The sequence below is a fragment of the Poecilia mexicana genome, unplaced genomic scaffold, assembly GCF_051168715.1.
Source record: "Poecilia mexicana isolate PSO_F unplaced genomic scaffold, ASM5116871v1 scaffold_21, whole genome shotgun sequence".
NCBI lineage: Eukaryota > Metazoa > Chordata > Actinopteri > Cyprinodontiformes > Poeciliidae > Poecilia > Poecilia mexicana.
The window spans coordinates 13,593,392-13,619,522 of NW_028263390.1; the positions used below are offsets into that span (position 1 = coordinate 13,593,392).

At 38.7% G+C, this 26,131-nt stretch overlaps 1 protein-coding gene across 1 annotated transcript in view; it reads right to left on the bottom strand.

Annotated features, from left to right (window-relative positions):
* usta (uronyl 2-sulfotransferase a) overlaps window positions 1-26,131 on the bottom strand; it is a 48,593-nt gene that overhangs the window by 4,687 nt on the left and 17,775 nt on the right. Inside the window, exons 2-5 of the mRNA XM_015012748.2 lie at window positions 14,488-14,531; window positions 10,131-10,286; window positions 5,001-5,080; window positions 4,725-4,878 (exon numbers count right to left, since the gene is read on the bottom strand). Coding sequence (XP_014868234.2) covers window positions 4,725-4,878; window positions 5,001-5,080; window positions 10,131-10,286; window positions 14,488-14,531 — 434 coding nt within the window. The remainder of the gene's footprint in view (window positions 1-4,724; window positions 4,879-5,000; window positions 5,081-10,130; window positions 10,287-14,487; window positions 14,532-26,131) is intronic.

Sequence of the window (26,131 nt, forward strand, 5' to 3'; positions counted from 1 at the left end):
TTTTGAAGTCATTGTGCGATTTCAGGAACACAACGTGAATCAAACTTGTAATATCACCAATGTTTCTTTTTTTGATCATTTATTTTTGGACACAAATAAGGAGTAGAACTTCTCTTAGTTCCCTATTTAAAAGTGTCTACATTACCTTATATTCTCTTTTAACAATGCAATACCACATTCAAGCTTTGAGGGTATGAATAAACATAAGTTAAAATGCAGTATTTAAAACATGGTTGCAGCAGGCACCAAATGTGTACAGCATAGAAAGGCTTCTTTAGGGATGTAGTAAGCTGAAATGATCTTTGTACCACAAGAGGGCAGTGGAGGAAGCACAGCCTCAGAGGTTTATCTGATCAATCATTGACAACAGCACAAATCTCATGTACATGACTTCATGAAATTCTATCGATGAGGACGTGTGCAAGGCTTTGCTTTTGTCACGGATTTTCATTTGTCAAAGACCCGACTACCCATTATCTAACGTGCCTGTCGCAGCAGTCAGCAGTCACATATAAACAATTTTAATAATATTGAGGACAACTTTTTTTTTTCTTTTTTTTTAAATCAAATGCATATAGGCCATAACAGTAATGCAGTAGGATATTTTTAAAAACATAAGTGCAGAATTTGAAGATAACTTTCTTTGATTTCATTCAACACTACCAAGTCAAAGTTCTAATTAACCTCTTAATTGTCACCCCCAAAACACTTGCATGTAAGTCAATGGGTCCACGAGGAAACAAGAGTCCTCATGACAGGTTAGAGGTTTTAAAGTCTTCCAGGGAAATCATTTTACGTCATCTTTTGGACCAAAAAAAAAAAAAAAATCTGAAAATATGGAATTTCAGTACCCGATATTAATAAGAAAGCAAATTTTGTGAGTTGGTCACAAATTAGGCAACCGTAGAGACGAGGGAGACAATGTCTTAGTGTTCCCAATGTCAAGGCTTGTTGAGGCAGGATTCATGTTAGTAAAGCCTCTTTCTTTATGGGCGCAATTATTTTTTTCAAGGTTCTTGTAACTGACAGTTTAATTGGAAGCAGATGATTTTTCAGTTAGCGTGGGAATCTCGTGATCAGACGAGTGTCTTTCAACAGTGAGAACTGCCCAGGTCTATTTCATTTATTCTCTGTCGCTTCACAAAGTTTGAGCTCTAGTTTGTGCAGCTGTCTCTAGCGGAGGTGTCACACTGCACAATTCATGAAAAGTTGTATCATTCTAAAGTGTTAGGCCTGTTGCTCTTCTGTAAAATTGCTGACAACAATTTCCCCAAAACGGAGCTTTCGAATATAAAGGGCTTGCTGCTCCATCCCCTGAATAAGACAACCCTGCCTCCACTGATGACTAATAGTTAATGAGCGCAAGCACCGGGGCTGAACTTTGAATATATTGCATGTGCTTAAATCCGTTGCTGCTATTTTGTATGAATAATCGCATGGACCAGCAGAAGTAGGATTCTTCACATTAGCAAGTTATTGCATAAGCGAAGATCTTTGCACATTTGTAACAGAAACACAGCTACAATCAGCTATTCCCTCTATATTTTATTGTTTTATAAGTTGTTTAATGAGATGAAGCAAACCTAAAGAGAGAACTTGGCAAGTAATCTGAAAAACTCAGATTATTACAGATTATGAATGCCCCGGAAGGACAGATGCTTATCTGAGGTGTATATGTCATGAGGTCAAGTAACTATTACATCACTTTGTAAAGGATAGCTCATGTGTATAAAGAGGGGAGTGTAGACTGAGGGAAAATCCAGTTGGACCACAGGAATGTCTCTGCAACATATGCATAGGGTTCCTTTTGGTCCCTGCAGGCAGACTGACAGTGTTCTTTCATTGACACCTCTGAAATTCGGCCAGGGGGAGGGCAGCGAAGGCTGACACACACCAGCCGGGGGGATACATCTGATACAACTTTAAACTTTGATTGCTGAAATGGCTGGGAAAGAATGCCGATTCTCTGTCAAGAACAATAATCTCCTGGTCGGAATTGATACAGTGCTATGCAAAAGTCTTCCAAACACCTTGAACAACTTCATAATTTGTCACTTTACAAAAAATAAATACATATACTCTACTGCCATTAGAGAACAGGCTCTAACAAGGTTTCCTCTATGATTGCCCTGTATTTAACTCTGTTCATTTTCCCATCATTTCTCACCAGGTTCCTGGTCCCTGCTAAAGAAAATCATATCCACAGCATGCTTCTGGCACCACCATGTTTCACCATGAGCATTGAGGGCTTGAGATGATTTCATGCGTTAGTTTTCTTTAACGCCTTGCACCTTGTCTGCAAGTCAAAATCTACATTTTTGTCTCTGACCACAGCTCCTTCTTCCACAAGTTAGTTATTAGTCCCTAATATGACTTGTCGCAAACTCCAAATGGGACTTTGAAAGAACAGGTAACTTTGTATAACAACACAGCTTCCTATTCCCCCTAAACTGTAGGAAGGGGCCCCTGTAGTCTGCATACTTTAATAACTCAACTCACATGGCCTCACTCCAGGGAAAACAGTGCAACACTTAATTACATCCAGTCTGACTCAAGCCAGGCCGACGTTTACTGCCGCTCTCGTTAGCCTTTTGAGGATGACCCTTCTTATAGTCTCGGACTCTGACATGAATGTATGATCAGGCTGGCATAATAATTAGATAGGTTGAAAATTGTAATTGCCAATTATGATTAGATAAAAATAAATATACATAATATCAAAGGAAGTGTCAAAACTCATTAAAAAAAACATAATGATTTTTTTTTTTCTGTAAACCAGCTGTCCTGGTGTAGATGAGGTCTGTAATTAAAATGCATGCCTTGCTTTGTTATGATTTGATATAAAGGCTGACATCAAGTTGTGACTTGAAACTTTTTTTTAATTAGCTGCTTTTTGTATGCAGCAATTATTTACTCTGTCAATATTTTCTCAGCCTAAGAACATCTGTGCTACGCCTCGCTGCAATTAGGTGGTTGGTGCAAGGCATCCTTTAGTGTTGCCAAGGGTTAGATTCCGAAGATGCTTTTTCTGAGTGGGTTTCATCCTATTTTCCACATTAAATGTGCTTATTTTTATTTTTCTGCTAGTGAGACGCTAACTACTCTCAGATAACCTAGGCATCCACATTAAAGACATACCTCCAGGATCTGTATGAATGGTAACACAGTATTTCCTGCTTCTGGAACATCTTCAAAGACCTTTTAGTGTCAAAGCGCTGTATAATTAGAGTTTACATGAACGCCACGCTGGAATCAGACATTAGCATGTCTGTTTCAGTTCATATCTCTGCAGAACTTCAGGCTATCATAGCGCCGAACCCTATCTCAAAGCACCATTAATGCCAAGAGAGAGAGAGAGAGAGAGAGAGAGAAAGAGAAAATCACTCACAGCACAAACATACAGCAACAGCGTGTTGAACATTCTGAATGCATTAGCTTTTTGAATAATAAGCATCTGTAAAATTGATCTCGCCAATGTCAATAGGAGAGTTAATGGGCTTGTGGAAACTGGGACCGGGATAAATGGCAGAAAGAGAGAAGGAATGCTGCGAGATACAGTTCTGGCTTGGCTCATTAGATGTGACTAAAAATAGATTCCTTAGAAAAACCAACAGAAAATGTGGGATTAAAACAAAAATGATAAGAAAGTCAGCTCTCTCCTCAAAGGCTCCAGTTTAGTGTTTTGCAAATAAGTTGTGCAGTTTTATTACCGTTACGGCGAATCATATTTCCACAAAGCCTTTCATTTCCTAGTGGGCATAGTAGAAAAGAAATTATCACAAAACAACCCCACCTGCTGCTAATTTTCTGTTGTTAATTATTTCATTAATTTGAAAGGGGTTATAAATTGAAGCAGCATGGAGTTCAGTCAGGGACGTCATTTATTCTGTGGAAAAATAGGCTTTAATTAAACACATGGTTTTCATTTAAAAACTAAAGTAGCAATATGCTTTATATTTGGTTGTACTAAAATCAGTAAAATGGGCCGTTCCAGACAGCCTTCAGAAATGAAGTGCGCTTTGATTTAGACATAAATTAAAGAGGTTAAGTCATAAAGACGTGTTTAGCTAAAATCACCTTAAAGAAACTTGTGAGGTGACATTAAACACAAGGTTTGGAGGCAAACCCAAGAAAAGCAAAGGACCTGTAAAAAGCAGTTGCCAGACGAAGGTAAACTCCACACAATCAAGAAAAATGAGCCGCATCTCTCAATCAAACATCCACCATCAAAGAGAACATGACAGAAAGTTGGTCAGGTAGGAAGTGCAGAAACAGCGTCAGTCACCGAGGTTTGCTTAAACCTCATCAGCCTGCAGCAGTGGCAGCGACGGATATATTTCCACATCTGAGGACATGAAATCACATGCAGGAAAACACTAACTAGCACTGACTCTCCATCTGTCAAAAGGAAGCGTCCTCATTATTCACAGAAGCTGACTGTTTTAGAAGCCAAACCTGGCTGTGAACCTTAGACGGGGTCGAGCATTTAGCTAAGACTGGTGAGACACAAAAACATTTCGACTTCAGAAAGCATAAAACTCCATATCCATTAATCAGACAGGATTGTTTTCTCTCACATTTTTTTTAGCATAATCAAATGTGCACTAAACCTTACAAGAATTGAGATTTAAAAAAAAAAAAAAAAAATCAGTTAAGCGAACTTTGTAGTGCAGCTTAAGCTGAAATGATTTTGAAGTCCCGACTGCTGAAACCAAAGTACTCACTAGGTATCGCTCATCATCTTTCATCCCTGGTGTTCGGATGAGGTGGTTCTGCTCCCCTCTCCAATCACCAAAGCGACGGAAGAAATAGTTGGAGAGGAACCGGCTTATGGGATCCCGGATTATGTTGATGTAGACAGGCTGCTCTATCCTGAACCTGAAAAAAAGAAGAAGAAGAAGAAGAAAAAAAAAACTAATATCTTGAATATTGCATATTAGCCAAGAAGTGTTAATAAACAATGTTGGTTAGCTTTTTATTCTGTTGCTGCTCCACTGTACCTGGTGAAATTCATGAAGTGAACATGTCTTGTGTAGAGAAATGGCTGAGGGATCTTACTGATGTTTTTCACTAGATCCACCTGCCCAAGAGCCACACACACACAAACACACACACACACACACACACAGTTACTCATTTATTTATTTATTTTTCTTACAATAAAGTTTGTACAACTCTTTTTCCCTTTTAAATTCCTTTTCTTTTTTGAGAGCCAGATAAGTTTGAAAGACACAAAAAAAGTAGGACACATGCAAAATATTAATTGTTCTGATGTTTATTAAGAATGCCAAAAGGGGTAGATATAAATAAAATCAGATATACACTGAAGACTAGGATGTGGATCTTGTTTTGCCATTTTCCCAAAAAAATATTTTATGAAATTACCAAATCTATTTTAAAACAAAAGAAGTTGACTTCCTTGTGTAGACGGCACGTAATAAAGTCCTAAAACTAATCCGCATAATTAAATGTGAATTCCCACTGAGGTATTTGCCAAAATAAATGTTTTATTCACACAGAGAAAACAGCTATTTTGATTTATTTGGTATCACGAAAGGCCACAGAAATGAAGCTGATTAAGCTGGCACATATAAAAAGAATTATGGCAGGTGGTCATGCTTTGAGAGATTTTGACTTTTATTGTGTGAGTTGCAGGCGTATTTATGTACAGTTAAATAGATAAACTAATATAGCTACACTCTTCTACAGGTGTTCTAAAATGAGCAATAGTAATTTTACAAAACATTCTGGGGATTTCCACTAGTCATTAACACGCAAAACGGAAATAAACTAATCTTTGCCGTGGTATTTTTAACAAGACTAAGTAACTGAGTCAAAAACCTAGCTTCGGTTTACCTGACACAAGTTGTTACATTCAAACTAATTTCATACTAGTGAAACAATCATAACGTCCTGATTCTTTTGCAATATGCTTCTCACATATTTTCTGTCTTGTGTTATTCACACGACAAAAGAAGAACCCTTGGGGCTTTCCAGGTCTGCTTGGAGAAACTTGCAAGAAGCAACCAGAACGCACCAGATTCAGGGATCTTGGACTGAGGTCTGTGAAAATGAATCCAAATATGAAGTCATTCCTCACCTAAATAGTTCCATATTGGAGTAATGCAGCACAATATGCAGCAAAAGGTACTTCTCTGCAAAACAGGGAATGCATTGTATTTGATTGAAGAAAGGGGAAATGCTTAGAAGAATTGTTTTTCCTTTCAGTTGTGAAATTCAGGAGCAATTAAAATACCAACTACAATTGGAACCGGTTGCCTTATTGCCTAGAATCTCGGGAAATACTGATGCCCTTCAGATGTTATCTGAAGCCAGACTTAAGTCAGCTTATTATAAAATAAAAAATAAAAATACTTAAGGGAAGAATACAAATTCCCTGCTTAAAATTACAATATGGTGACCCATTCTTAACAATCTTTTCCAATATAGATAATAGCACTGAAACCGTTTAAAATACAGATTGTGATGATATTTAGAAGGGCGATTCTTCGAAACGTAGCCCTGGACACAAATCTGGACACACCTGCAAGCAGGGCGTATGAAAAGCAGCAGGTTTGACATGAAAGTTGGTGCTCTTTGCATTTGAGTAGCAGAATTTCATGGTAAATTGCGCTTCAGACAGGAACCCAGTGTTATGTTGCCAAAAATGGTGTAACATGTTTCTGTTTATGTGCACCACTCAGAAATCTGGCTGCAGCTTTCTGAATCAACTCCACCTGGCCCATGCCAACACATAATGGATTGTAGTGATCCAATACTGGGGGAATAAAAGCTTGAGCAGCATGTTAGGGGTCACTCAGCGAAAGGAAAGCTTGACCTTTTCCCTAAAAGAACGAGCGTTTATACCAGATGTGCATTATCTACATGTGGTATGTCGTCTAAATTCTTAGCCTGATTTCCTGCCATAATGCAACACCTGCTTTTATGAATTATGCATCGCGGCAGCGCGATGGAAATGGTCAAGAAATGAACACGACATGACTCCAGGGTATTACTTGTTAAGTTGACAAATCTTCCTTGGCATTTTGGCTTCAACAGGAAAGTAAGGAGAGCAACAGGATGTGGCCGGTCATTGAACTAGAAGACTTTCAACAAAGCATTCCTCTGGAACAGGCCTAGGAGTTCCACGTAAGAACAAGTGTAGCTGCTTAAGAGGAGACAGGCAGCAGCAAGCTGAGTGTGAAGGAAGGACGCACTGGTTGAATTATTCTCTCTGACACGTCCGACACCACTGGAGGCCTTACAAAACAACTGTATTTTTTTACATGCGTTAGATTATTTAAAAAAAAAAGCACCATAATTACTGGATGATTTGTCTCTACCTTCATTAGATTTTTTTTTTTTGTCAGGATAAAGTAAAATCAGTAAAATATGCTTCTATATTTTTAATTGCAATAAGAATGTTAAAACTGCATTATTTTCTCCTTGTACCTTCGTATATGTGCTACTTTGATTTGGTCTGTCAGATAAATTTCAAACGAAATACGTCGACGCTTGGGCTTGTAACCAACAGAATGTTAAAAGTTATACTTTTGGTTCAGCCACACTTCCTTTCTTCATCAAATCTCTCTCCAAAGAACATTTTCAACTTTTACACAAAACTCCGTGTTAAACGAGAGCGGGTCGGCTGGAGAACTGTTTGCATTTCCTGTTCTTATACAGACACTTGTTATGTCATGGCAACACTATTTGGATAGCAACAGCAATATGTATACTTGTTTATGTACCCAAGGCAGTCATTCAGAGGCTCCAGTCAGATTCAGGCTTCACACTCTCCCTCTTTTCTATGAAGCCAGTACATTTCCACTAACCCTGTTTCCACGCTTTATGGATTTCGTGTGCCATAAAACATAATATAAAGCCTTCATTAGTGCTTTAGTATATATTTTTCTGCATCTACCCACCCCCTTGATCAATACTTTAACATATTGTGTTGCTTTTAATGGACACACACAAAAAAAGAAAAAAGTTTATGCCTTTTATTAAACCTCTTCCTTCATCTCAGAGTTGACACAGAGTGCCTTGGGGAACATTTAGTAAGAAAATGTGCAAGTATGTCTCCGTGTCTGTTTGCTGGCCAACCCCCTAGTCTGTGTGTCTGTGCGTGTGTCCAGCACTCCCTCCTCTAATTCCCCAGGAAAGGCTGAAGGGAGAAAGTGAAGGATTCCAGGCATACCTGCACTTCCCCCTCCTAATTGAACACCAGCGGTATCTTCACGGGGCTCATCAGAGGAACAGAAAAGTATAAAATTACAAAGTTTTGACTGCTGCTCTTTCTTTTCCCATAACTCAATCTCCACACAACAGTTAAAGACCTATTGTACATTTATTTTCACTATTTTTAGATATTAACAAGGTTTTTTCAAACTGTTGTGTATTATTTGAGAAGTAGCTCAAGTGCAGATAAACATGCTGCTAGTCAAGTCTCAAGTTTTTTGGGGTAAAAAGTTCAGAGTTGGTTTTATCAGATCAGTTCATCTTTGAAATGTTTGCTGTACCCCCTTCATGGCTTGTAAAAAGCTGTAAGGATTGCTTCTTGTATGCAACTCCTTAATACAAATGCATGCAACACCTTTCGGATTTTTATTTGTAACAAATTTAAAAACAATGCAACATTTTTCAATTTCTAATTACCCACAACTTCCTGTCAGGTTACATAAAGTCCCACATATTAAAACGTTCAAAGAGTGTGAATACTTTTGTAAGGGGCTGCACTGAAGGAACGCACTCCCATACAATTTAGTTTTAAACATGTTAAAAATAATTCAATGTCCTGACATGCATTGTGACATGTGTTATCCAATTATCAGTAAACGAGCAACATCCAGTTCCTACTCTGAGGATCTGGTTCCCCCGATGCCTGCAGAGCACAAATTTACCGATTATTCAAAAGAAGAAAACCAGCTTTGACATTAATTCAAAACAGCTGGCTCTTCCTAGTTGCTTCATTTTGAGCTTTTTTTTTGTTTTCCATTCCTTCCAGGAAATTTGTCTACTTTTCTGCGCCCTGGGAACCAAGAAGATGTCAATAAACTCTTTACAGCATAGCTGATATGAAAAGGAGATGTGAAAGTGCAAAAATAAATTAGCTACTTTCATGCAAAAATCATCGACCGCAGACACAATGGTTAACATTCTGATCAAAGTGTCACCAGGAAAACCGTCAAAAGCTGCACCGATGAGCCGGAACCTCAGCTGATGAGAGTATGAGCTCTAAAGTCAGGGCAATGTGCATCTGCGTTTGCATAAGTCAACATGCACTAAAGTACTCGGGCACATAAACACAAGAGATTAAGGTGGCTTTTATAGGATTGCACACAAGCACCAAACAGGCTTGTTATGACATGAGAATATTCACACTCTTCTGGACCGTTCACTGAGATGTTTTCTGTGCAGAAGCCTAATCAGGCTAATGGTGTTAGGACACAACATGCGCAAGAGGAATTTAGAGTTTGACAGATACGTAAACAAGTCACTGTTCCAATATTAGCTTAACATTTGCACCAAATCAGTCAGTAATTGCTTTATATAATTAGAATCATCTGAATCTAACTGTAACCTTTTTCATGAATAACGCAACCAGTAACATCATGGCTATGAGTCAGTGCTACATCAGTCCCCCATGAATACGTGAGTAAGCTTTTTTTTTTTTTCTCATATGGATTTCTCAAGAGTGCATTGCATTACTGGAAAAGTCTCCCACACAACTTAGAAGCAGAATGCTGAAAACGTTTCACTGGAAATCACATGAGGATAATTCAGTTTTCTTCTTAAGCTAAAACGTCTGGGTCAACATCTGGTAATATGACTCGAATTAACAAATAGTGTTAATAAAAGCTGCTTAAGATGCAGTTTCTAGTGGGAAAAAACCCCAATCCCTTCCGATCACCAGGTGTTTTTTTAATAAATACAAGTGAAAAAAAACAAACTATGTTACACTGAAATCGCTTAAATAATTTGGTGATGAAAGTATATACCTCCCCTTCTAAATTGGAGGTAAAGCACAGGATAAATTTAGAGGCTTTTTATGCAAACAAGTACACCAATTATTAGTGTACGGGCTGGGGATTTAATATCTTGTTATAAATGTTCTCCTTCACATCTCTCACCTGTTCTTGTTTCATGAGACGTGTCTTATTATGGATGTCAGAAGAGACGAGGTTGAACTTATGCTTTTCAGCCAAAAGCCTCAGTAAGATGACCACTGTCCGGCTGCCGCACTTCCCCACACGGTTATAAATCACCTGGCTGGGAAACGGGAGCGCCTGTAGACACATACAGGAAAACAAAGGCACAGAAAGAGAAGAACAAACAAATCATTGCATTATTCAATAACATTTCCGTATTTTATGCATGCATCTTTTGCTGTTTAAATGTGCGATGACTATGTTTTAATTAGTAATTGCAGATGTCTTTGAATAGCCAGCCATGTGGGGAAAAAATCTATTGATGTAAAAAGTTTAAAGAGACTCAGCCAAAGTTGCAACACACTGCATTTAAGCTACAGCAGTGCACAGAGGCAAAGGTTTCTTCTTCTGTCTCATTCATATGTTCTTTCTTTCCTTGAACTCGGTGAGTCAGAAACTGCACAGCAAAACAAAACTGACAGTTTTCTTTTTCGTCTCACACTCACAAGCTACAGCAAGCACTCACACACATCATGACTCACCAGTAATAAAAAGCAGTTCAGTCATGATTCATAAATTTAAAAAAAGGTTTGTTACTTCTGCCTTAACAAAGACATGTCAAACATGCCATCTTTAAGCCCAAATGCACTAGTTAAACAAATACCTAGACTTCAAATTACAGCTTTGCAAGCTGATGAATCATTTTTAAAGACAGAATGAGAAATATATGTTTGAAAAATAAAAAGATTTATAGGAGATTTAAAAAAAAAAGACAGAGCTTCTCAAAGAATTAGCAAAGGTTGACAATTCAGCATAGTGCAGGTTGAAATTATTTCCTTTTATTCTCTTCCTCATTTAAAAGCTGATCATTCCAATCAAATATACTGTATGTGGGTTCATAGAGGTTGCAAAGTAAAAATTTTGGTTCATGGGTTGAATCAATAGGAGCAAATAACAAACAATTACTTAAGCTACAGTGGCAAAAAAACAAAAAAAAAAAACATATTGTTTTTCTTTCTCATCTTGTTCAAATGTAAAATTGAATAGCTCATCAAGGCCACCATTCTGGTTAAATCCAATCAACACTATGAAATTACATGAAAGGACAAAATCTTATGACGATGATATTTTTTAACACTTTTTTTTCATGTTATGTTTTTTTTCCCCCACATTTCCAAAAGCTACTCTAAGACAAGCCTTCCCAAATTAAAGAAAATATTCCTTGCAGACTTGTGTCAACATATATGTTGACAAAACTCTTTCTGACCAACTGTAGCAAGGAGATGCTTTGTTCTTACAGTTTCCAAGTGCGATAGCTGTAGGTAGACTAGTTTTGGGAAATCAGCTCAGAGACGGTTTCCCTGGAGATCACACCCAACATTCCTCTGTGTTTGCCAAATGACAACAGACATCTAAGCTTAAGGCTGGTAAAACACATGCAGTATTTTGCAAGACATCATTCCCTGCAGATATTACCAGAAATGACTGCTTCAAACGTGTGTAATGCTGGAAGAACAACCAGGGACGCTATGAAAAGAGCAAATCTCCTGTCAACACTGACAACAGACAAAAGGAGGGCAATTTTTCTATTTGTGAGTCATTGTTCCTGTTCTTCAAGGTGTAGTTTTCCTAAAACATGCTTTGAGAAATATCTGCTGAAAGGAAGATATTCAGTTTCTGGTGTATTTAGGGAAATCAAAAAGTAAAATATGACGAGGCTGTTTTTGATTTTGCATCTGATGAGATTTATTCCAGTCTGACTTTTGTTGTGGTAACGCGTTTCAGCTAACCATATGCAGATTTTCGGGAAGAGGAGTAGTCTTTCCAGAGATCTTACTGTCGTACCCTTTGTTCTGTCTTCACTTTTCTAAAATTAGAACCCTGTTCACACATCTACACTCAAAGATCCAAGTAACTTTGTTTTTTTTTTTAAACATTGTCACATGTCACGCTGTTTGGGCAAAGAAAGACGGCTCACTGACCCCCGTATCATAACCACTTTTCCTGGAAATCCATAGCAGCTGTTACTGATACAAAGCCGCCTGCGAGCGAAAAGTGAGTCTCTGCATATTTTAGCTAGACCTGATCTGGGGTCAGTTTTCTTCCACTGTGAGCCAAGGGAAGAACTGCATGTTTAGGTTACAGCTGTGGGAAGAGTGGAAATTCAAAGCATTTCCTGTTTTTACAGAAAGCAGAACAAGAAAGGCAGAGTGTCTGTAGCTTTGGCAGTTCTTAGCAGTTCTTGTGTCTCGGCATCAACAGGTGATTTAGCAGTTATTGATGTAATTGCCTGAGAAAACAACTCAATGTCAGAATAAAACGTAACCAGAAAGGTTTGTTTTAACACTAACAATATATTTTTTCTCGAAAGGTAAAAAAAAAGTGAAGATACACGCATGCAAACATCCACAAAATTGTAGATTGGACATTCAGGGAACATGGCCACACACAAAAAGCCTTATAGCACTATTCTGGATGAAGTGTGGTTTTTCCATATGCTCTCATTTACATTGGACTTTCATCTCGGTTTCGAATCTTTCCCCACATTAACCAGAACCACAGCCTTCTTTCTGGTCGCACATGTTCTTCGACATCAGGCCGCTGTTGACACTCCCGATCAGCTCCAACTGCATGAGGGCATGTCAACAAAAGGATAATGAGAGATGTGGTTAATGTACCACGCGCCACCAGCAGGCCACCATTAATGTCTCTCTGGGGATAGCAAAGGGTAGAAGGAATCAGTCGGTCAATGGCATGCAGCTATTTTGGAACAACTGTCAATCAAGTCTGTGCATCTGGAAGATGTATGTATTGTGGTAATGTCTGCGCTCTCATTTCAAGTCAAAGTAAAGTGATAGGCTCAACCTAATGCAGGGGTACGTTCTAAGTGAATCAGTGAGTGCAAGTTTAAAAATTGGATTTTATTACGCGATAACTTTTTTTTTTTTCAAAATCTCAATAGTGAGGCTGCATTCAGCAAGAAGGTCATACAGTTCAAACAGTGGACAGGGTTTTTGTTTCTGCAGGCTTTCATACTATCACTAGATATGGAATTGTTTCACTGCGTACTCTGGGGGGCTTGCAACTTAATTTTAGGTTTGACACAGACATACAAAGAAGAACCCTCCACTCCGGTGCAATTAGCCTCCTGTGGCGGCGTCTTAGAGATTTCATTGATGTATTTATTTGCCAGTTTATTGTTATTGTTAAAAATAATCTTGTTCTTTACTCACTTAAAAGAAAAAGTCGGTGTGTTTGTAAGACCCATCAAACCCAAACACTAGTTTCTTCCCATAGTCATAAAATATTCCCACTAGGCTGGCCGTCATCACTTACTCGAAGTCTTTGACTCGAAAGACAAAGGCATTATTTTTTGGAACAACTCTCATCTGGTTTCAGAAACATTGTGAAAAAAACAAAATCACAATTTTCTTTGATAGCTCAACACAGATCGGCTTCTGTGTTTCAATGATTGTCATGAATAATATAATCAGACGCCTCAAGGCACAGTTGAGCTTTTACTTTAAAATCTCTTTAAAACAATTTTGGCTTTATAAAACATGCATTTTATAGATTGGTCTGAATCCTACAAACGCATGTGAATTTCACAATTGTAAATTGCTTGTTTCAAATGATAAGAAAGCATCAAATCCCCATCTCCGCCGTATTCCATTAGTTTGCTTAACAAATAACACTTTTCCGAGTGTATGTGGCTGCATGACACAAGGGATGTGGTTGATTGGCTCGTCTGAATGCAAAGCAGGTTTTTAAAACACGTACTGAAACATAAAACCCAGATGTGATCTAAAATAAAAGCAACAGCTGGTTTCAGCAGCTACAAACAAAACCTCATTACTGTCTTCAGTTAATGATTTTCAACATTGCACCCCCTAAACAGCAACCCCAATCAAGCATGAAGAACGGAGTAAAAGAAAGAGATTGTACTGGAACAAAATGAGGTAAAAATGGAGCGACTGATTAAAGATGCTGTCAATAAACAAGGGTCAGATGGCGCGAGAAGGCAGTTGGCAAAGAGAGAAAGAGGGGGCTCAGAGGAAAGACAGTCCTGCAGACATGCAGCTGGATGGATACAAGGCCCCTGTGTCAGCCTCTCCCTCGGTGTTTGTGTCAGTGCATTCAAAGCATTACTGTAGCTGTGAAGGCAGGTCCCACTGGTATTTACGGAGTTCGCATGCGACTCCTTCACACAAACCTAACCCCTCACCTTCCTTGACTTAGCTGGATTCAACTGCAGGGTAACATATCAGAGATAGGAGGCTGGGGGGGGGAGGGAGAAAGATCAAGGGATAGCAATCGCTTGTACCAGATAAGGACTTACTCTCTGAGCCGGTGGTCCGTGGTCATTCAGATACGTGGATTCCCCTGCAAGGAAACAAATATCAGCGTGTTAGAATGTTTTAAGTATCTACACACAGCGTAATTAAAAACAACTTTTAGTTATGTGTGCTGTGTGCGTACGACCTGATAAAACCCCACCCCCCACTTATGCAAGAATTTTGTTGAAAAGTTAACACTAAAATCAAAGCAAAAACACGTGGGTAATAAACAAAAGCCTGCAGAAATCGATGTGGCAGAAGAAAAAAAAAGATCATGTGCTTGTTAAAGTCTGCAGCTGCATCTTTTGAGCTCTACTCGAAGCAGATTCTTGGCCAGCAGACAATTTTGTAAAGTTTATTTGGAACATTTAGACAGTGGATTGCACTATTAATTAAAATCTGTCTTAGAAGGTCCTCCTGGGCAAAACAACAAAATGGATTTCTAGGATTTGTAAGACAACTTATGAAATATGTGAGATAAATTTGTACTGTAAGCTCTCATGCAGCCGTCGTGTTAGCCAGTCTGTCTCTGCACCGCGTTAAGACATCCTCATGGTCTCAAGAACCTTTGTGACCTTATGAACGTCACAGGATTGAAAGTCCTATGTAAAGGAAAAAAATATGGTGCCACTTGACTCTCTGTGCTTGTAAAATAGGTTTTTCCCTACCGCTTTCATAGCTGTCAAACCACAGTGCTGCTGCCAAAGGGTATTATATCTGCTGCCTATGTTTTTTCTCTATGTGAATGGTGGGTTTCTGTACTTCCACCGTCTGTTTATTCCTTCATCTTTGCAGTAGATTGGGATTGTTTTTTTAAAGTTTATCATAAAACTGATTGCTCTGCACGGAAGAGCATCCCATCCAAAACTGGTGTATCAATAAAAATAAATCACACAGAGGCTCTGAAGCTACACTTTTCAAATGAGTTGTGCTTTCTTCCAGCTTCCAACATCATTTTATCTTCACAAAACTGACGCAAGGCTTTTCTTTGACAATCGATGCAATACATTTCAAACTGTAGCAACTGACTAAAAAACTCACACTCTTAGCAATATGATGTTGCACTAGTAGGAACACACCTGACAGCAACACGTGAATAAAATAGCACAAATGTTTGCAGTACAGTTTGACGGGTAAAAATTTATAAAACAAACCAAGTGCAAACTCAGGATCTGATAGCAGAAGGATAACTGTTTTCAAAATTAACTGATTGAACCTTTGTGAATAAAATAAGCAGGTTTAGCCACATAACCCACAGCTGACTGGTCGAGTAAACTAAAACAAAAAAAACAAAAAAAAAAAACAAAAAAAAACTTGTTATTGTCAGCAAGCAGTCTTGACTCTTCAGAAATGACAAACACATTGTGCTGCATAAAACTGCGCAAAACATCCCTTCCAAGCCAACATCTGGACCCAGCAGCGTCACATTAACCGTTCACCCTTTGTCAATTCCAAACAATGAATAAGCCATATTGGTCTTGGCAAGAAAAGCGTGAAGACATGGTGGAGAAAGTTGCAACTTCTACAAACAACCAATAGTAGAGCTCATTCAGTGTTCAGTGTCAATGCTCAGGCGTAAAAGCCAGGCTTCAGACAGCAGCCTCTTCTATGGAGGCTCTTTGCATAGCTCTGAGATGTGATCCAGAGCACAGATGAGATTAATAAGAAAAAGCAGCATAAAACACTCACACGGATTTATTTCCAGCCAAGTTTCTCTGTTGGATCTAATTTAAAGTTGTTTATTATGTGCTTGTGCTATAAGTAGCTGACTTTCCAAGTGTGTGTTTAGTAACCTGTGTACAATGCTTTTAGTGATTACCCATACATTTACTCTCTCTCAACCACAAATAGAGTCACATATGTGTTTCTATAACTTATCATTTCCTGTCTGATCCACGGCTGATTAGTTCAACACTAACTGTCTCTACATATGCTATCACAGATTTGCTATGCTCATCTGCGATGGTGTTTTTTTTTTTTTTTTATTTTTTTTTAGAGCCTGTCTTTTGGTCTGCCTCTATTTATGTGGCTTTACTTAGTTCTCCTGAGGATTGCTGAAGGATGGATATGTATGCAGGTCTTCTCAGATGCATTTCCAGGTCACTGCAGGGTAAGGATGCTGAGAGGTAGACGTCTGTTTTCCTTCCTCTGTGATCTATCACAGACTTCCTCCTTCAAGCATTCCCACAGCCATGACCTCAACATTCATCCAACTATCTCCCTTTCCTCCGCTGTGTGCTTCTCATTAGCGTTTTGGATAAAGGATTGGAACTGTTGTTTTTTTTTTTTGTTTTTTTTTTGCAGTGCACAAGGGTTGCAAAAGCTGACAGCTGCCCTCTGCCCCCACATCCCACACAGGGAGAAAAATGCATTTAAAAAGCCACTGTACAGTGTTCTGTACTCACTGACCCCGTTGTCCTGTGACACTATCAGTCAGGAAGCCAGGGATAAAAGTTCAGGAGACTTTTTCCACTTTGACAGGAAAACAAAACATCATATTACCATGAAAACACTCCAGCACAAAAATATCCAGTTGGCAAAGCAGCACTACTATACAACGGCGAGGCACTCAGGAGAGCTGCAGCCTTTGCTACCTGCACTTGATAACAATACAACCTGTGTTACATAACCTCCAATTTACATCGCCACCGAACGGACTCCGCAGTAATTATGCGGCCATTATAGTCAAAGGGAGCGCTTTCACTGCCTCTGCAGGGTAGCACACGGCGGCACAGACCACACCACCATCTGGCAAAGGTAGAACCCAACCATATTTTGCCAGCCACTGCAGCAAGTTCAGAGTCAATCCGCAAACATCACACCACACTGACAGGAAACAAACGAGCATGACAACCGCGTTTTTTGTAAAACTATATTTTCTCAAAATCCAAGCTATATTAAAGCTGCAGTATGTAACTTATATATATATATATATATATGCTCTTTGCATATGCTCTTTGCATCTTTGTTAAAACTCACACTATTTTATGACAGCATAGTATGAGACAGATCATCTGAGAAAAAAAAAAAAAAAAGCTCCTCCACCACCTCTTAGTGCTACTAATCACCTGCACAAATGCACCGCTCCCGGTCAAAAACAACCAATCAAAGGCAGAAGGAAGGTCACTCACGCATGTGTAAGTGAACTACAGTACTTTATTTGCTTCCACTCATCCTTTTTATCACTGGCTTTATCTTGGATTTTCCACGCATGCTTCTCAGAGCACATCTGGGCTTGCAGCGAGCTGCACGTAATTCAAATTAGGGTGGTCAGGAACAGCTCTGCTCTGTTGGCAAAATGCTTGGCGGAGCAGAGCTGTAGCCGCACGCGGCGCTAAATGCAGGGTGCATAATATCTGTCTGATTTGAATTCATAGAAAACATAGACCCCAAACAATGATATTGGATATTTTTGGAGTTTTTATTGGAAACTTGTAAAAGTTTTAATTGAGACTAAATAAAGTTGTTTGCACCTGCCGGTTGAGACTTGGCTCCTTGGGCTTTAACAGAAAAGCAAAATGAAAGCCTCCTCCATGTGGTCCACCCCATGCAGGGAGGGATGTCAAGGTCATGTGTTACATGAGCCAGGTGGCAGACGAGGGCAGGGGCCTGGGCATGCCGATTACTAGCATCGTTATGTTTCTCTTAATAGATTGTATTTTCCTCAGGAACAGAAATAAAGGAGTCATGAATTTTCACATAGAGCAACAAATACGTTAAAAACAGATCTTGCAACTTGTTTTAACACAAACATGGTCTCTTATTGTGTTTGGCATTTTTTGTGTGTCTCTCAGCACACGTGCATGTGTGCGTGAGTGTGTACGTGTGTCAGTGGGTGATTGACAGAAAAACTAACTTGAGTGTGACCATGCATTGGTATGTAGCTAAACGGTAAATTGGATTACTGAGTCACAAGATTCAAGGGCTTCAGATAATCGCTAATTATCTGAAGCACAGAGTTCTTCACTATACCATAAAAGCTACAAACGCTTAAAAAACCCCTAAATGTATACACACAAGCAAGAGCAGGTTTTTGATTGGTTTATGAAAGAAGTTCTAACAAAGGGTTTCAATAAGCCAAGATTTACAAATTTATCTAAGTTATATTTAGATTTCAGTTCAATTTATATTTCTTATAGCATTAATTCTTAATTATTGTAATTTTCACAAGACAAACAGTTCAGGTAAATTCAGGTAATTCAGGCAAATGCGATCAATGCAATTACAATTCGATCACACAGCGCCATTCTGATCCATCTGCATAAAGTTGGATCGTCACTTAAATGTGCATTTGTCTATCATGACGAAATATATACCAAATGTTTCATGAAACACTTTTGGAAAAGGACTGTCTCAGGACTTTTTCTCTGCCCCAAACACCATAGCACAACTCTTCAAGGTTCTGGAATGTTCCTTTTGGTGTCTGCATCTCTGAAGGAATGCAACAGCAAGTTTGGGAATTTCATAAACATGTATTTAAAGTATAGACCATTTCATTTGCTTTGTAAAACAGCATAAGTATGGTTTAGGGAAGCACACATCCAAGAATAGGATGAGGTGGGAGTGGAAAACCGCACAGGAATGGCTGTTGGGAGAATGGCCAAAAGAATTGGCAAAATGGTTTAAGCTGAGGAGCTTTAGCACTGCTTACAGGACAAGACGTCTAAGTGGAAATGGAAACTTACAGACATTCTATCATGGAGTGGTCTACAAGCATGCACGACAAGATTACAGGTTGGTTTTGAAGACTAAACTCTCTTGTGTATAACCACATCCTGCTGTAGTTTTTGGACAGGCTGAAGAAAGATGAAGATGTGGGGAAAAGGTGTATACGCTTACCTCAAGCCTCATTTTTAGAAATACATGGAAGGTTTACATGGCAGCTTGTGTTAAAGTCCAGAAGCCCACCGTTCCTACCCAATGCCTCTGTGTAAATCACTCAAATTTAGACTCAGACATATGTCTATGGTTACTGTCCTCACTAAACATTTCCACCACAACAGACAGCATACACAAGCCCAGTCAGTGTGCATGGGTTACATACACAACACATTTTTTTTCTTTGTGTGTCTGTGTGTTTATGTAATATGTGTGTGTGGTAACAGAGCCCTTTGATTTGGTGTGTGGGAGTGGCCCACCATTAAGACACATAGCTCAACCCATTGCCTTAATTACAGAAGGGAGCTTGGTTGAGAGTCAGGGGCAACACCCCACTATGCCCTGCTCTACATCACTCTTTAGTGACATAAAAAAAAAAAAATTTCACATATCTCTGCAACATAAATAAAAGTAGTGCCATTGATATGTTGTTGCAGGTGCCTGAGCACAAAAATCTGGTAGGAAGACTAATTTGAGGACGTATTGCTCCCCTGAAATTTTGGTCTCTGAGAGGTAGTAGCAAGGACTTACACACAGACGACCAGATGTGCTGGTCTTGGGAAACGTCAATATGAGTCTCAGCATGTCATTAGTGGACACCAGTAGTTGCCACCATGTATATTATATGACAAGTATGTGCCAAAAAACTGATGACTCGGCAAATGGAGACTTGACTTTGATGGCTGCAAACCTGCTCGACAAGACAAAAATAGGCAGGAGAACAGTTTAATAGTTTCCAGTTCCTTGGTGACTAAAGGAAAGCATCTAACGATCTTTTGAATTAAAACACATAAGCAAGAATAATTACGATTTTAAATGGTGAAAGAGAATTTGTGACCGTTTCCCCTTTATGTAACTTTGCTATGAATCAGTTATAGGTGAGGACATAAGTGCGAAACAAAGGGTTAAGGTTAAACTGTCACCAACGTCCCTGAGGTGGCAATAAAGTCAGAGTAGTTTAAGTGCAGAAAGTTGAAGAGTATGTTTTAAACTTTTGACTAACAGATCAGGCATTAGATTGATGGTGATGGGAATTTCTCTAGGGTTGCTGGTTTGAGTCCCCCTCTGTCCATCTCCGTCATCATCTCCTTGTGGCAAACACTTCACCAGCCTTGCTTTGATCTGTGCTCGAACAACTGTTTCTAAGATGCTACTTAAAACATAACATTTTTACATTTATGAGGCAGAAAAAGACATATCTTCAAGTTTTTACCAATTGATTGCGCACGTGTGTAACCACACGTTATCTTTTAATTTTTGAACTGAAAATAAACATCTTTAATGTGGACAGTCAAACTGGTTTAAATGCCAGAAATAGATTTCAACTTTCTAGCAATTGAAAAGGCATTGCTAGCTCGCTGTGTAAGCTTATTGATATAGATAGCCCTGTTTGGTCTAAATTAAAAAGCATATCTCTAAGGTGGCCCTATGGAAGAAGATATGTTAAGTTTCTACCAACTGAATAAGCAATCTATCGGTTTGATGTATAGGAGGAGAGACTGATCTAACACTGTGGTGTTTGTGTATGGTCAATGTCAACTCTGTAATGTGAACAGAAGGTGTTTAGCAGAAATGTCTTCCGGTAGAGCTGCTAATGTTCACTGATTGCGTAAAAACTACTTCTCTAAGGCTGACTGCATAATTTAGTGGAAATTAAATTACAGCATTAGCTGTGAGGGTGTTGCTTTTTTATCCTAATGACCAACACTGTCTGACATTACGTATGAATAATCCTCTTATACGGAAGTCTGACAAGTAACAAAAAACCACTTTGGTTATTTTGGGAAGTTCCAAAGAAGCTGAGAAAAATCCCTTTGCTTTACTGTCCAGTTCAAGAAACTGACAACTAATTATTCATCAATATGGCCAGGCTTAACCAAGCAAGCAGACTTGTACAAACTCGGGAGTCTTTTGGAAAGCTTGAAAAGGCAAAGAGGCAGTTTTGACATTGAATGTAAAGTAATATACTGAATTAAATCAAGAGTCAACTCAAAACTAAAACTCGACAGCTGCCAAAACGTTTGCAGGACTATGTTGCTGCAGTACTTCTGAATATACGGAAATGTGAAAAAAGCTATCATTCAAAAGTCAATCTTACAACAAAAAAACAGGATTTCTCTTGTTTTTCTCCAATAAAGTCAGTAACATCAAATTCTCTAGCTAATCAGAAGGGTGTTTTGCAAGAAATTATATTCCTTAGATAGTGCATCAGAAATGAGAGAGACACAATGCACAAATGGATAGTATGATGTGATTTCTGGTTAACTGGATGCTCAGTCAGCTTATTTTTGACAAGTCACTTCCTCTCCAGAGAGCACAAGAATGCTTGCGCAATTTGTACGTACCTTGTCTTCCCTTTTGGGCATGTGGACACGACACCAGATGTCTTTCTACCCTGTCCTTATGGATAAAGAGTCTGCCAGTGGCCCTTTTGATTGACCAGTGACTTTTCCAACTGACCCCTACAAAAGAAGCCAAATGGAGGGGACCTTTTATATCGGTCTTCAAAACAGGCAGAAAGTTTAAAAAAAAAAAAAAAGCTAAATCTAATGGGGAAGGAGGAGCTTTGGAAATACACTTTTAGGTTAGAGTGAACAATAATTTTTAACAATTGAATTTGTAAATTCAGCTATAACATCTTGTTTCATACTGAAAGTCCAGTTAAAATATTTTACCACATATTTATTGAATCATAGCAATGAAAGAGGGTTGTGGTTAAAATTTGGCATGCTGTTAGAAATCAGAAAACCTTCCTTTTGTACAACACCTTGGTTCAGAGACTAGGTCAAGTGTGATTTTTTTTTTTTTTTTTTTAATGTAATTGTTGGTTTATGTTTTTGCAAATGTTTCTTATTTCAAATCTCATATCTTGAATAATTGCTATGAAGAGCCAGACATTGCCCAAAAAGTTATTTGTTGACCAATACCCATGGATCTGCTGGCATATATGATAACAAGCTCTAAATAAAAATGGCTTGTTTCTAGTACTTCATGTATCATGATGGTGTCAGCTAAAAAAAAATAAATAAATAAAACAGCCAACTCCAAACCTCCGACACCCATATTTTATGGTTTGGTGGTGATGTTGCTGAGTCATGACTGAGGCATGCCATAGGAAAGACACAAAAACCTGGGACTGCTTTGCATTTATCTTTAAAATGTGTGACTTTTGCGATCCCGGGGAACCAAAATTTTAGATCTATTTCATATTTTTAGCTCTCTTAATTCATGGTGGGCATGATGTTCTTTGTACTCCTCCGTTGTGACCGTATTGGACAACAGACATGTGAGCGAGCGTTAGCATGCCATGCAAGTTTGTCGCTCAGTTTCTTTTCTGACTGTGCTTGCATGCCAACTCTCAGTTATCTGTTTGTTCTAGGTTTTATGCATGAACGTGCATGTAGCCACTGGAAACAACACTAAGAAGCAAGGATTAACTCCACAGCTGAGGACACACAAGTAAATATACTTTCAAATACCTCCATGCAACTGGAGGTAAAAGAAACATAAAGACTCCTGTAGCTAGAAAAATAGAAATTACTCCGGACAGATTTTTTTTTTTTTAGCACAGCTAAATATTTTGATCATTTTAATAATAGACAAACATTATCATATTGTGTACTAAAAAAAGCAGTTTTCAAATAATTTCATTTGTTAAGGGTAACTAGTTACCCGATCTTTTCTGGTGAGTCGGGATCTATTTAGGTGAAAGGTCAGGCCCAAGAAAGGTCAACCCCCCCAAAAAATATAACTTTTGAACAGGTAATCTAAGACTTAACCAGGAGGGGGGAGGGTGTTGTTTTCTTCCTAAAAGAAATTCAATTTGAAAACTAAAACTGCCTTTTGAAATAATTTCATAAAGACATCATTGTCAGATAATTATTTATTTGATGATCTGAAACTTAAAGTGGGAAAGAGTAACTAAAAAAAGAAGGAACCTGTGACAGAGGAATTTTTTTTTCTACAGTATATTTAGGCTGTTTATTATTAAACATATCCTAATATACAATAGTTTTATTACTAAACCTACTGTAAATAGGTTTAATGAGAGTGCTCATAGACTGAAATGTTGAGGGGGAAATTCTTTATAAAGGCCTGTTTCACAATCCCTTAAAGCAATTAAGATAATCCTGTCATCTGCTATAAACTGAGGGTTTAGTTATCTGACTTTTATAGGGTCATAATTAGGAATAAACAGACAAGATAACCAGTTACCATACTTAAAAAGCTTTGTAAGTTATATATCTAACCTTTGTGTTTATAATTAAATAGATATTTTTTTATTGACAGTTGATTTGAGCAGATTTTGTGAGAATACATCATAGCGCAGATCTGATACCCATAGCAGTAGCACTAAGACAGGATGGCCAAAAAGGAGCCAGGAAAACCTTAAAGTATCGGAGTAATGAGACTGCAGTGCGTTAAATGTTCCTTTACACTGACAATGGTTTTCTTCCAAATTTGCCAAAATCCACCAATGTTGAAATAGTCTTGGAAATTCTGTAAACCATGGGGCAGTCTTGTGGGTGATTTTTGTTGTCTTAGAAAAAGCCCAAAACACCAAAGCTTGTTTATTGTTTACGCCACATTAAGATAATGATCTGCTGGTTGAAACTGCACATTAAGCACTACGATGGCAAGAGTAGTCCCAACTGTTACTGAGCAAAGCACGTCAGTTTACAGCATAAACATGTTTTTTTTTACAACTGCATATCTTCTTCCTTTTATAGTTCCAAAGAAAATTAAGACTGACCTTTAAGTTTCCAAGTGTGTAAACTGTGTTGTTATTTGGGAGACTGGTTAAGGATGCTCAAAAAAAGCTTTTGGTGCAAATTACGAAAGGCAAAAAGCGCCGTAAGGAGAGATCAGAAGCTTAAAAATGACAGCAGTTAAACCCAGCAGGTCACAGTTTGAAATGTAACACACACACACACGCACACACGCGCACACACACACACCCACACACACACGCGCACACGCACACACACACACACACACACACACACACACAAACGTATTCAGGAGAGGCGGCTGCTTTTCTGAATGTTGAGTAAATGAAAAGGAAGAAAGTTAGACAGAGAGAGAGAAAGTGAGTGGAACAAATTGTTATCTAATCAGAGTTTGATCCCTCAGCAGAGGTCAGCAAAAGATGAACTGCCATATCTAAAAGTTTTCCTCAATGGCCTGAAATGCCTTCAGCAGATCGAAAGATAATGATTTCACCAGGAAGTGCAGATTCGTGAACCCACAGCCAATTGAGCTGTTTATACAGTAGCACAAATAAAATTAAAAAAAAAGAATGACATAAAACAACCTAAAGTGGATTTTCTTCTGTTTTGATGGGCCAGCCTAATATGACAGCATTTAAGTACAAGTTAGGATCAAAGACGCAGTAATCATTAGGAAATAAACTGGCTCTTTAGTTTCATGGAATTTCACTGCTTCCTAAGAGCAAATGTTGGCTAAAAGCCTCATCCAGCTGTGAGAACTATTCTTGTTTTCCTGCTTGATGGCAAGAGAGACAGAATTTCCATTGCCTGCCGTGTAAGGCTCTGACAGCCCATTAATCGCAACAATCTGCATGCCCACGTGTTAACCTGTCTGTGACCAATATTCCCACTTAGGGAAGCTCCCGCTTAAATCCCATCCTGTTTCCGCACCACCTTTGCTCATATTAGGACTCTGCAAACCAACAGGCATTGGAGGAGGTGAAGCTGCAGCTCGGTCCTGCAGAACAAACAGACCGCATAAAGAGAGTCTGTATGGTGCTAAGTCTCACACTGAAGTGAGGGGTAGAAAAGAGAGAGAGGGGAAAAAAGAAGTAAAAGAGAGGGTCAGATAGAACAGACACTGAGAGAAAAACAAACTTTTGAAGTAAGATGATTTACAGAAGGAATAAAATGGATGAAATGGAGCCAAATACCTATGGCTGAATGAATCTTGTAATAACTTTTCCGACAGCTTTGTCAAAACTGAAATTGCCATACAATATTTTCAGAGGGACAAGAAAGAGAGAAATTCACACAATGAGAGCCCAATGGAATTTTTTTTGTCATGCTCTAATTATATGTACGACTTTTACAAAGTTCTGTTTATTGCAGTGAGGTCTGATTTCAACATGTGCAGACCTCACTGCAACCATGAAGGTCAGGTTGCACAACAAAAACAAAAAGACTTTCATTTTTGAAGTAAGCTACATCAAGAGAAGTCGTGTTAGATCTTTTTATGAGATGGAAACTATGAATTTACTGACATGGCTCCACCTTCAGTGTCAATGCTATGACAGCCAACTCTTTCTTACGCCTCCAAGAGTCCATCTGATTTCTTAATTTTTCTTTTCCTTTCTCTTTAACAGCCAAAATGCTCCCTACTTCACTCCATGGAGGTTTGCCGTATACTCACAGCGAACTCAAAGCAGATATCCACCAGAAAACATCCATAGAAAGGCACATTTTTATGGCCACGTACGTGTTCTTAGTGTCACACAGTAATCGGCCAGGTTGAAAATGGTGTTCACCGTGAACAGCTTTGTATGCGACACCGAGCGGAGAAGTTTGAGAGTTGGCACAATTGCTTGCAAAGATGTGCATCACTTCATCACCCTAACCTTTCTATTTTAGACACTTGAGAGATTCCTACAGGCTTCAAGAAGGCATGCGATCTTTTTCTCCTCTTAACAAGTTTCAGTATCAGCTGGGGAATTCAACTTTACATGCTTGAGAGTTGAAGTTGGATGGAGTGTCACACAAACTAAAGACCTTTTCCAAC